The sequence below is a fragment of the Bufo gargarizans genome, chromosome 4 (genome assembly GCF_014858855.1).
Source record: "Bufo gargarizans isolate SCDJY-AF-19 chromosome 4, ASM1485885v1, whole genome shotgun sequence".
NCBI classification, from domain to species: domain Eukaryota; kingdom Metazoa; phylum Chordata; class Amphibia; order Anura; family Bufonidae; genus Bufo; species Bufo gargarizans.
This window is the reverse complement of record NC_058083.1, coordinates 185,119,182-185,132,781: the sequence shown is the minus strand read 5'-3', so window position 1 is coordinate 185,132,781 and position 13,600 is coordinate 185,119,182. Positions and strand designations below refer to the sequence as shown.

At 44.6% G+C, this 13,600-nt stretch overlaps 1 protein-coding gene across 1 annotated transcript in view; it reads right to left on the bottom strand.

Annotated features, from left to right (window-relative positions):
- The window catches only part of SERPINI1 (serpin family I member 1), a 68,091-nt gene that overhangs the window by 27,312 nt on the left and 27,179 nt on the right, over positions 1-13,600 (bottom strand). The window contains exon 5 of the mRNA XM_044290154.1: positions 9,847-10,051. Within this exon, the coding sequence (XP_044146089.1) occupies positions 9,847-10,051 (205 nt within the window). The remainder of the gene's footprint in view (positions 1-9,846; positions 10,052-13,600) is intronic.

Genomic DNA, 13,600 nt, shown 5'->3' with positions numbered 1-13,600 from the left:
AGTTTCCCTGTAGGGTCTATGGCCAGTCTGCCCCTGTTCACAGTAATACTTTAGGAAAATATTGTACACAAGGAGGAAAAGCTCCCATGTTTTACACAGCAGCCTCTTCCAGGACACATTTATCTTTTCATAACCTTTCTAAAAGATTGGTAGTTACATATAAGAATATTCTGAATTCTCCTAGCAGTCACACCGATAGTTAAATGTACACTTCCAAGGAAGAGTTTCCAATAATTAAATGATTATATTAGGACATTTTGATTTTTACCGTTTCCAAAATTACTTCAGTAGGTTCACAAGATCATGAACTCTGATCAAAGACTTATTTGCAGCCTACAGTAATAACCAACAGTGTTCGAACAAAAGGTCAGTATGTGAGGCGCGGCTTCCCGCCAGTGCCGGACATCGGCAAGAAAACACTCCAGCCACATAGTACTGCTGATTGATTCATCAGGGTCATAGTGAAGGTCAGTGGGGAAGGGGGATGAATTCTATCAGCGCCTTCTGCAGTGCCCTGGAGCAGGGGTACTCTGAAGTCTGGATATTTGCGGATATTTCCCCTATGCAAAGTTATAAACGTCTTACTTTATTTCACTTTGAAGGGTTAACTTGCAATGACATACTGTTTAACACTGGGTAACTGCATTTCATATGTTTGGTGTGATATACACCCTGTTCAGTTGCACTGCACTGTGGAAAGGGTTAATGGACACACAGACTTTTTGGACTGGTAAGTTTCCACAGCCAACATAAGGTTTGATAAAGAGCATGTTTTGGAGGGAAAAAGCCAGACATTGGTTACCACCAAAACGAGACAGAGTGACCCTTTGATTGCCAGGTGCGGCTATGTTATTTCTGAAAACCTGTTTGTCTAAAAAAAATCTGCTTTGTCATTGCCAATGGGCATCATTGCAACTCTTATGCAAGTCTATGAGACAGGAGTTGAAACATTGTAATTGTTGTGCCGAGCTTCTCCACTCCACCCCTCCCACTAGAAGGTTCTAGTCTAGCTAGAAATGATATATACAGAGAGCTGTCAGAGCCCCCAGTGTGCTGCAGTGAGAGAACAGTGCTTAGAGGGGGATACTCTGCCAGACTACTGAGTGACCAAAAGAGGAAACTGAGACGGGGATACTCTGCCACAGACCCTGGGCCTCCAGTCTTTAGCCAGGGTACAAGCCTTCTGAGAGTGAGAGGGACAGCTAGCCTTTCCTCAGCATCAAACCCTTCATCTGCCAGGGAGGAGAAGCCAACCCTATGCCTCGCCTGTATTGTTTTGAACCTGAATTCTCCTGTAAAGAAGCACCCTGGTTACTGCAGACCCTGATTCTCTGGACTTATTTCCCATTGGGTTGCACCACACCTTACTATCCTTTCCTGAGATCAGCAACATGTGGTGACACCTCAACGGTGTCCAGGGGATCCAGTGAAGCATTGGGGTCAACTCAAACCCGGCAACTGCACTCCCTGACAGGACTGATTGTGGTGAGGCCACGTTTTCTCCCTCCAGCTACATACCATGTCATTCACCACAGATCCACCATAAGTGTCCTCCACCACAGATCCACCATAAGTGTCATCCACCACAGATCCACCATAAATGTCATCCACAGATCCCCTCCCCGCCCAGCGCCACCTCCTAGCTAAGTTATTTGTTTCACTTGCCTCTGCCAGTGCGAGATTACACAGAGGCAAGTGAAGTGAATAAATTAGCTAGGAGGCGGCGCCCGCATTCCCCATAAACAGCCCATTAAGGCCCCTTTTAGACGGGCGAGTATTCCGCGCGGATGCGAGGGGCGAGTTGAACGCATTGAATCCGCACTGAATCAGGACCCATTCATTTCTACGGGGCTGTTCACATGAGCGGTGATTTTCACGCATCACTTGTGAGTTGCGTGAAAATCGCAGCAAGCTCTATTTTGTGCATTTTTCACGTTGAAAGGCACCATAGAAGTGAATGGGGCTGCGTGAAAATCGCAAGCATCCGCAAGCAAATGCGGATGCGGTGCGATTTTCACGCACGGTTGCTAGGAGACGATCGGGATGGAGACCGGATCATTATTATTTTCCCTTATAACATGGTTATAAGGGAAAATAATAGCATTCTGAATACAGAATGCATAGTACAATAGCACTGGAGGGGTTAAAAAAATTATTTATTAAACTCCCCTTAATCCACTTGATCGCGCAGCCCGGCTTCTCTTCTGTCATCTTTTTTGCAGCGTGCAGGAAAAGGACCTGTGGTGACGTCACTCCGGTCATCACATGGTCCGTCACATGATCTTTTATCATGGTGATGGATCGATCATGTGATGGCCCATGTGAGGACCGGAGTGACGTCACCACAGGTCCTTTTCCTGCACACAGCAAAAAAGATGACAGAAGAGAAGCCGGGCTGCGCGATCAAGTGTATTAAGGAGAGTTTAATTATTTTTTATTTATTTTTTAACCCCTCCAGAGCTATTGTACTATGCATTCTGTATTCAGAATGCTATTATTTTCCCTTATAACCATGTTATAAGGGAAAATAATACAATCTACAGAACACCGATCCCAAGCCCGAACTTCTGTGAAGAAGTTCGGGTTTGGGTACCAAACATGCCGATTTTTCTCACGCGAGTGCAAAACACATTACAATGTTTTGCACTTGCGCGGAAAAATCGTGCATGTTCCCGCAATGCCCGTGTGAAAGAGGCCTAAAGGGTTATTCTCATCTCACAAATGCATGGAATATCTACAGATTGTCATAAATGTTTGACAAGTGTGGGTCTTGAAATTGAGGAGGTGGCCAAAGTACCCACTTCTCCAAAGTATGGTGAAAAAAAAAAAATATATAATCTTGAGGGTATTCCCCGAAAAATGATGATTACACTTACCGGTAATCGGATTTTCCTGACCCCACGACAGCACCACTGAGAGATGGCTCCGCCTCCACGGACAGGAAACCTGTAGCATAAAAAAGGTGGAGCCACTCTCCCACCTCAGTGGGTTTACAGAGCATGAGAGGGACTCCCCTTTTGGTTAACACAATATATCCATTTTTTATTTTTTTTTGCATCACACCACGTGAAATTTAGCACCAACCACCACCTTAGGGAGGGAATTAGACGGGTGCTGTCGTGGGGTCAGGAAAATCCGATTACCGGTAAGTGTAATCATCATTTTTCCCCTCCCCCACGACAGCACCACTAAGAGAGATTACGTAGAATTCAAGGGAGGGTGACCACCTCTAACACCTTAGTACCAAAAAGGAGGTCAGAAACAGAGTCGAGCTGAAGTCTATAGTGCCTATAGAAAGTAGAGGGAGAAGCCCACGTGGCCGCCCTGCAGATTTGGTCAATAGAGACGTTAGACCTTTCTGCCCAGGAGGTAGACAGACATCGCCCTAGTAGAGTGAGCCTTCAGAGACAGTGGAGGAGAAAGACCGGAGCAAGAGTAGGCTAAGGAAATTCGCTCTCGAATCCACCTAGCGATGGTACTTTTGGAGGCAGCATTACCTTTTCGAGCCCCAGCGTATAATACTAACAAGGATAAGGATTTTCTCCAATCCTTTGATCTCTCTAGGTACTGGATCAGGCACCTTCTTACGTCCAATAAGTGCCATCTATCTTCATCCTCAGATTTTGGGTCTGGAAAAAAGACTAGCAAAACTATCTCCTGCAACCTGTTAGTTTTAGAAGGTACCTTAGGAATTAATTTTGGATCTGGTCTAAGAATTACTCTATCCTCACGTATGGTCATAAACGGGGAGTTAATAGATAGGGCCTGAAGCTCGCTAACTCTACGTGCTGAAGTTAAGGCTATTAATATAACCAACTTTAATGTGAGATTTTTAATCGAGCACTCCTCAATGGGCTCAAAAGGGAGACTGGCCAAAGCTTTTAAGACTAGGTTCAAGTCCCAGGGGGGAAATCTGGGACCCCTAACAGGTGCAACCCTATCAACTGCCTTGAAGAACCTGACTATCCAGGGATCTATGGCCAGGCTTCTACCGCTCAAACCGGAGAGGGCCGAAACCTGAACCTTCAGAGTGCTTTTGGCCAATCCTAAGGACAAACCTCTTTGTAAAAATTCTAAGACCTGTCTGGTGGAAATTTTCTCTGGCCAGACACCGGTGTCCAGACCTGAAAAGGAAAGGAATATCTTCCATATTCTAGCATAAATGGTGTTAGTCACCTTTTTCCTGCTACTAAGAATGGTGGAAGTCAGTGCTTCTGAGAAGCCCTTCTTAATTAAGTGCACCCTCTCAATCTCCGTGCCGTGAGATGTAAGGATCCTATTTCTGGGTGCATTACTGGACCCTGCCTCAGGAGATTCGGAATCTCGGGAAGAACCCATGGCTCTGCTACAGACATGGACCTGAGAAGGGAGAACCATGCCCTCCTTGGCCAAAAGGGGGGCGATTACTATCATGTCCGACCTTTCTTCCCTTATCTTTCTGAGAACTCTGGGAAGGAGCTGAAGAGGAGGAAAGGCATATCCCAGATGGAACTTCCATTCCAGGAGGAAGGCATCCACCCCAAATGGGGATTCGTAGGGACTGAGGGAGCAAAACTTTCCTACCTGCCTGTTCTCCCTGGTGGCAAAGAGATCTATTTCCGGTACACCCCATAGATCCACAATTTTTGCAAATATAGACGGGTCTAAGAAGGAATACATTAGTAACTTCATAAAAACTCTGTCTTACCCCTTAGAAGCATCTTCTATACCGGCTGCTTTTCCGATTCCGTTTCCTCTGGTCTTTTCTCTTCCTCCATAATATTCCTGGAGGCATAGAGGATAATAGTCAATATGTCGCAGGGAACAGCACCTCTCCTCTGAGAGTTCCACATGTTCCCTGGGAGCGCCGTGCCTAAGTGAAGCGGCCTTTACTCTCACCCTTTTGATCCCCTGGGAAAAGGAATGTATAGATGAGGAAAAACTGGCCGCACAGAGACCTAGATGGGAAGCACAGGCCACCTCCAGCGTTCTCCTCTCCAATTGTGGGTTCCGAGCACTGAAACGCACGAGATACCTTTATTTCCGGTCACCGGACCGGTAGTCGTCAGTGGAACGCACGTCTTAACTGACGTCATTCCTGCGACTTCCGGTTTGGCGCTCCGACGCGCTCCACTGCTCCAGCTTCCGCCCGCAGTCCCCACGGGGTGCACGTTTGGGACAGGCGCCCTCTGGCGTGTCTCCCTCTGCCGCCCTGCATCGCGGCAACACACGGTCCTGCTCCTTTGAGGGACCGGTGTCCTCAGCCCTAGGACAAGCGGCCGGCCCGGACCAACCACCACCCTTTAGGTAAAATGCCTGGTAAGGCTGGCGTGACCCATGGCTCTCTAGGCTTTCCTAGGGTTTCCAAGCCATGGGTCCATACAAGAGAAAACAGCTACACGTCTCCTGCTCCAGGGATAGGAAACCTCACTGAGGTGGGAGAGTGGCTCCACCTTTTTTATGCTACAGGTTTCCTGTCCGTGGAGGCGGAGCCATCTCTCAGTGGTGCTGTCGTGGGGGAGGGGAAAATAAGCCCTACCCTGATAATAAACCCTAGCGCTATTTTGCAGGATTTTTGGAGTAGGCTTAAAATATAAGCCCTACTCCAAAAATAAGCCCTAGATACAGCCGTATTTTTTTTATATAAAGGGTAGGTGGGGGGAATGTGCAGGCTGCAGCAGCTCAGGAGCGCTCACTAATGGCTCCTGAGCTGCCATGAAACTGTGGGCGGGCAGCACAGGCTTCAGTGAATTAGCCTTCAGTGAAGCCGCCAGCCCGCATATACATCACGGCAATAAGCAGCACGTGACTGGTGGGCGGGCTGGTGGCTTTACTAAATGCTAAATAATGACGGCAGTCCGCGCTTCCCTTCACTTTCATGTTGGGCGGGCTGGCGGCTTCTCTGTATGCCTTGTACTGCCGCCAGCCCCACCTTCTTACTTACATAAAGGAGGATCTCCTTCTTTCTGCTGCCTGGAGGAGAACCCTACATCTCTCCCGTGGCGTATCTGCTCTCCCTGGTACCGTAGATTGCTACCTAGGTCCCTTGGGTAAGGACAGCACAGGGGTAATATACGGTACCAGAATGAAAAATGTGTGGCAAACATGACTATAACTCCCCTCATCCATAGGAATGCACCCATGTACTGCAGTATATGGGTGCATTCCTATGGATGAGGGGAGTTATGGTCATATTTAATATAAACACTGTCCAGGGACTGTTCTGCAATTGGCATGTGTCTATATAAAATATGTTCATGGAGCCAAAATAAGTCCTAACCCTTTTTTCGGAGAAAAAAATTAATATAAGACCCTGTCATATTTTCGGGGAAACACGGTACTTCAATATCGTACACCATCAATGTCTGCTTGACGAGATTGAACCTCTGAGACGCCCACCGATGTCGAGAATGATGGGGCCATGGAGCTTGGTAAATAAAATTCCCATAGACAGTGGGTTAACTGCAACAGAGCCCACTGATTTCAATGGTTCTGCACCGCAGTACTAGAGTGGGGATGGCACTGTGGGAAGTGACAAAGGAGTAGAAGCACTCAGTGAAGCCCTTTTATTCTACGTATCGGAGCGGTCCTAGAGGACCGAGCCCCCGCTGACTAGGCCCTTATCGTTTGTCTGAATGCCCCTTGTACTTTGAAGTCTTGTAATTTTGGAACCCTGACAGCAAACATACAGTTACTATGGATCAGTACCGAGGTCAGGGGTTTTCTTAGGCCCCATGCAGAAAAAATGCTTCTCCCTTCTTTTTAATTGTGCAGAACATGAATGGGTCATAAAAATAGATTTTTTTAAAATCCACATTGGCAAGTAATTTTCACTGTAATCCAAACATTCTGTAGAAATAGTCATTCTGAACTTGGAGAAATTGGTTCTCTCTTAATGTCTGGCAGACAAGGATTAGACGACTGGTGGACATTATCTGTATTCCGCACTTCATAGTCTGCCTCCTCCAGTCACTAGATATAAATATTTATAACTGTTTATTTAGTGCTCTGATAAAATTCCTCGCCGCTTCTGCATTCTAAATCAGGAGCCAGCACCGAGAAAAGCGCCACTTCATCTCACAAAGCTAAGTAGGGAAATTACAGAATCACTCCATCAAATTTCAATCTTCCTAGCCCTCACTATCCCATATATCACAATGAAATAAAGCCAAAACTGAGATGGACTTTTTCCTATCAAGAACAGAATTGATTTTTAATGTATTTATTCAGATATTGTTGTAAATTAGTTTCACTACAGAAACCCTGATCAGGGAAGAAACATGAATTAGGCAACGTCAAGTGTGGAGGATCATCAAAATGATTAACTGGGTAATATCCACTGTGCAGAGGGAAGATGGCAAGAGATGAACTGTATATTGGACAGAAGAGTAGATTCGTACACACCATGGACAATTATTGTGCAGGGTAACCGCTCAATTCATTTTACTTGTTGGACAACTTTCATTTTTACTTCCAAAAGCCACCAATTCAATCGTAACCTTAACCAGACACCAACCCTATTACACCCATATGAAACCGTCTTACTGGTAATTACTGACAGTTAATTTTGGGAGTTTCAGGACATTCTGAAAACAGCTCTAAAAGGTTACTGGTGAGCTTGTGGTGGGACTTGTGTTTATACAGAGCAATCTATAATAAAAAAATAAAATAAAAAAATAAAATAAAAAAATGGCTGCAGTATAAAGTATGCGGGACAAACAACCTTTGAGCCTTCTATTAGACAAAAGTAGTTAAAAAGGCAACTAAGGGTACTTTCACACTAGTGTTTTTCTTTTTCGGCATAGAGTTCCGTCCTAGGGGCTCAATACCGGAAAAGAACTGATCAGTTTTATCCCCATGCATTCTGAATGGAGAGTAATCCGTTCAGGGTGCATCAGGATGTCTTCAGTCCAGTCTTTTTGACTTTTCAGGACGGAGATAATACCGCAGCATGCCGAAACACTTGCTGGCATTTCTATTCCATAGGAATGTATGATCCAGCATTCAAAACACTGCAATGCCGGATCCGTCCTTCCTCTCGGTGCATGCAGTATAAACTGCAGGTGGTTCTCAGTCAATGACCACACAACCAAGGTGGTGCTCCCGTTATTTTGGGACAGACATTCTTAGGGCTCTTTCACATCTGCGTTATTGTCTTCCGGCATAGAGTTCCGTCGTCGGGCTCTATGCCGGAAGAATACTGATCAGGATTATCCTAATGCATTCTGAATGGACAGTCCGTCCTTCAGGATGCATCAGGATGTCTTCCGTTCCGGAACGGAACGTTTTTTGGCCGCAGCATGCTGCGCAGCATGCTGCGCTTTTTGCTCCGGCCAAAAATCCGGAACACTTGCCGCAAGGCCGGATCCGGAATGAATGCCCATTGAAAGGCATTGATCCGGATCCGGCCTTAAGCTAAACGTTGTTTCGGCGCATTGCCGGATGCGACGTTTAGCTTTTTCTCAATGGTTACCATGGCTGCCGGGACGCTAAAGTCCTGGCAGCCATGGTAAAGTGTAGTGGGGAGCGGGGAGCAGCATACTTACCATCCGTGCGGCTCCCGGGGCGCTCCAGAGTGACGTCAGGGCGCCCCAGGCGCATGGAGGACGTGATCGCATGGATCACATGATCCATGCGCATGGGGTGCTCTGACGTCACTCTGGAGCGCCCCGGGAGCCACACGGACTGTAAGTATGCCGCTCCCCCGCTCCATACTACTACTACTATGGCAACCAGGACTTTAATAGCGTCCTGGGTGCCATAGTAACACTGAAAGCATTTTGAAGACGGATCCGTCTTCAAATGCTTTCAGTACACTTGCGTTTTTCCGGATCCGGCGTGTAATTCCGGCAAGTGGAGTACACGCCGGATCCGGACAACGCAAGTGTGAAAGAGGCCTTAATGGGGGAGGGGACTGGGACTGGTTCCACCACATTCTGGATATGCTGAAGTCTGGTCAATGTTCCTGGTATCTAATGACATCCCACACCAAGAAGTCATGGTGTGAGGTACCATTAGCTACCTTGACTGTTCCCGGTCTGGAAAAAGGAACATTGACTGTTTCTCTTCTTCATGGAAGGAACGTAAAGCAGCCTGCTGTATGTCCAGGACGTTGTGGAAACAGCCATACTGCCTTTTTTGGCTCAGTTAGGAGACTTAGGGTTCCAATAAGATATTGCCTGCCCACACAATGCCTGTACTACACAACAGAAGCCTACAACTACTTTGGCTGAACTATGGCTCCAAGTTAAAAGATCTTAGAATGATATAACACAGGAGGATATCTAGCATCTGTCTGACCTGATAAAACCTATATGCATTCTGAACACTAGAGAGAAAATATAACCATGGGAAGCTAGTCTCCTGTCATGCTGTAATCCATTCCGCTCTTATCTTCCAATGTTTGCCCTGCATTATACGAGTAGACTAATTTCTAGCTTATAAATATTGTGAGAGAACCCATATTATGGAGAATATTAGGGTCTAATTTCATAGAGTGGCCATATTTTGTTTCTATTCTAGCAAAGTATCTTTTTATAAATGTATAGACCTGGTGGCCATCTTTATAATCAGCCTGGTTGTCTCCAGGTCTGTGTGGGACCTTAGTAACAGAGTCTTATGGGCATGCTTGACTCCAAGAGGATGCTACTGGCTCTTTATACTCTGCCACAACTTCCTGAGGTTGTTGTGTTGTGTTTGTCTCGTGGGTAAGGGAGGGGGAAGCTGCGGACCAACATTCATGGGAACCCTGGGATGCTGAAGTATGGTTAAGGGGCATGGGGATGCTGATGCCAGCCCTGATAGAAAGTTGCATTTACATTACAGCAGTATATATTGAACATGTACAATATCATTATGCTGTCCTACCTTGGCAGATAAACTTCAACTTTTTGCTTTTTGACAGAATTAGCCCACTCATCAATCAGTGAAGCCTTGACCAGAGGCTCAAGTGTTGCCAAAGGAACTTCTTGTCTGGACAAGAGGAGCATAAGACTGAGCTCATCACCTTCATATGGTATCTCGAGGACTTGATAGACTCCACCAGCCTCATTAGATCCATCAGTAAACTCTCCTGTAAATGTACAAAACACGAAAATTATATTAAAGTGCTATAAAGGAACTTGTGACGGCATCTATAAGATGCTGCACCCCCTTCACTCTCAGAATTGGTGGGGTTCCCCGGGGTTAGAACCTCACCAATCATTAAAGGGGTTGTCTCATCTCAGACAATGGGGGCACATCGCTAGGATATGCCCCATTGTTTTATAGGTGCGGGTCCCACCACTGGGAACGGAGCGCCGCAAATTGGTGGCTGGAGGACTCCGGTCTGGTCACCACCAAGCGCTCTCCACATAGAAGTGAATGGGAGCGCACCGTGCATGACCGGCCACCGCTCCCATTCACTTCTATGGGCCTGACGGAAATAGCCAAGCCAGTGCTCAGCTATTTTCAGTGGCCCATAGAAAATTAAATGAATGGAGGGTGACTGCATGTACAGTGCGCTCTACAACACTTTGTGCAGCTTCACAGCTCTGAGCAGGGAGCAATTCACATGGAAGATCTAAATTTGACACTTGCAGGAGAAGAATGTGACAGAATAAAACCTCATACTTCGCACACAAAATGCATATTTGTCTTGCTCTCCCCAGTCCCTGCCAAGTGCGGTCAGCAGTTTAGAACAGTCAAAACTGCTAACAGACCTACTTTTAAACAAGACATGACAATGCAGTCCCATGAGATTTAGGGTCCATTCACACGTCCGTTGTTTCTTTCCTTATCTGTTCCGTTTTTTGCGGAACAGATCTGGACCAGATCTGTACCCATTCATTTTCAATGGGTCCTGAAAAAAAACGGATAGCACAATGTCAGATTTTTTTTCAGGACCCATTGAAAATGAATGGGTACAGATCTGGTCAGCAAAAAACGGAACAGATCAGGAAAGAAACAACGGACGTGTGAATGGACCCTTAACTTGTGTGCCATTTCAAGATACAATATTGCTTTACATCTCTGGTAGAAATGTAGTGGAAATGATATCTTAGAAACAGCTGGTTTGTGACCAAAGAATACAACGTTTCTAATCATATTTTCTAAGCAGCCAGTGGTTATACGCTCTCTCTATGCCATCAGGAAGTGAACTGGGTATCAGAAACAGCAGCTGTGTCTGTAAAATGTGCACAGGAAATGTGAAGCGCGTTTCAGTAGCTAATCAAGACTGAGCATATCCGAAATACTAAGTTACTTAGTGTAGAAACACAAGTCAGATACTTCACCACAGCCAATAGGGGCTGCGCCCAGCAAGATCCAGTCATCCACTTCAGTAAATAGACTAATATCAACTATATTAAAATACAATTACAAAAATATTTGTGGTTACAGACATTTGGGGTGACCACTCTGCCAAATCTTAAATCCAGGTTTAAAAAGGGGTTTTCGTCAAACACCCTACTAGATAATTCGTAGTTAACAGAGAATAGTCCTCATTTCACGACCCTCACCTACACTATAAACCAGACTGAAGCAAGGTGAAAGATATCAACTCTCCCACCAGAGGACTGAGCATATATGTACTGTACATTACACCGATTTCAATGGGATCCATATGATGCTCCATTTCACCTGCAAAGGATTGCCCTAAAGATTAAAGCTAAAGTTCCCAGCATCAGTACGCTCCATAATTAGCTAATTGTTTGAACGCCCTTCTTATAATGCAAACAATCCCTTTAAAGTAAATGTTCACCCTTAACTCTTTAATAACTTCCGAGGCATGTTTTTACAGTAATCATTCATGGGGTTTATTCTAGGATGCTGCACAAGGCTCCAGTGCAGCAGAGAGTGAGGACTCGGCTCTCATGTGAGAGCTGGACTCCTATTTTAAGGTCAGTCTCCCATCAGCACCCCACGAATGAGACTGGGGTGTTTAGGTCTGTGAATGGCAGCCTAGGACCTAACGAAAGCCCCAGGCCCGCCTGCAGTGTATTTTAGTAGGCCTATCTAGCACAGCCAGCTAGTGAATGTCAGTATACCACTGACAGTATAATTATCTGCAGTGCACAAGCAATACAGAGAATAATAGAATGGATCAAAAGATTGCATATTATAGTCTGCCTGTGCGATTATGAAATGGTTTAAGAAAAAAAAAAAAAAACGTTTTATGAAACAAAAATAAAATAAAAATGTCACCTTTTTCCCCTATTGGAAAAAATTAAATTTCCTCCTAAAATTTGGCATCGCCATGTGCCTAACAACCCACACTACACAATTATTATGTAAATTATTCTGTATTGCGGTAAAAAAAAAAAAAAAAAACAGAATTGCTGTTTTTTGCTTATTGGCCACCCAAAAAATAATAAAGTGATTAAAAAAAGTGTTATCCATCACAAAATGATACAAATGAAATGAAAAGTCATCCTGCAAAAATCAAGCCTTTACACAGCTCGATGTAGAAACAAAAAAAAAAAAAAAAGTTATGGGTTTTGGGAGGCGGCAATGCAAAAGAAAAAAATATATATACCGGTAGTTTATGCTGCAAAAGTAAAGAAAAAAATAATAAAAAAAAAATTATTATATTAATATATATATATATATATATATATATATATATATATATATATATATATATATATATATATATACACACACACACACACACACATATACATATACACACACGCATTTATATTTGGCATCGCTGGAATAATACTATTCCAGATAAAAAAATAATTATGTTCTTTATGCTGAAAAATAAACGCCATAAAATTTATAAGGCTACTTTCACACTTGGGGCAGCAGGGTCCCAACAGGCTGTTCCCCTGGATCTGTGCCAACGCTAGCCCACCGTGCCGCCAGAAGTCCTCTCCTGCTCCATTCACTATAATGGTGCTGGCCAGGCAAAAACTACAGCTTGCTGCAGTCAGTGTGAAAGTAGCCCAAGATAATAACTCTGTGGTTATTGCCATTTTAGCCCATCCACTCCCGCTCCAGAACGAGTTAATAAAAGTTAATAGGCAAGTTGTGTACCCCAAAATGGTGCCGTCAAAAATTACAACATCAAAAACAAGCCCTTATACCGCTGCATCGATAGAAAGATAAAAGTTATAACTCTTTGAAGGGGACGATAATAAAAAAAAAAAAGAAAAAAAAAAATATATGCTTAGTCACCAAGTTCAAAATGCATGCAGGGAAGAAGTAAACAGCATTCTGTTATGTTAAAAAGGTCAAATATTATCTGCTAACTATTTCAGTGCATCACTATATGAGTTTGCACATTGTTTTTTGGAAAACAGTGTTTTTGGCTGCAAGGAGACGAAAATCTATTTAAAAATAAAAATAAAATTAATTATTTTCTACAGTTCTGCCATTCCCATGCCATGGCCCCATTCCTGGCCACTGCAAGTCCCTGCCGGATAGGAAGTGGCTTGGTCCCATGACTGTTGTGGCCAAACACATATGCAAGAAGGGCACGTCACTGCTAGTGACGTGCTGTTCTAGCGCATCTGACCGCTGTGGCCAGTGATTTGCTGCAGCTGTCACTGGACCAAGCCACTTTGGGTCAGGTTGTGGCACAAGAACAGTGGGACTGCGGAAAGGTATTATTTTTTTTTATTGGGCACATGTTCCA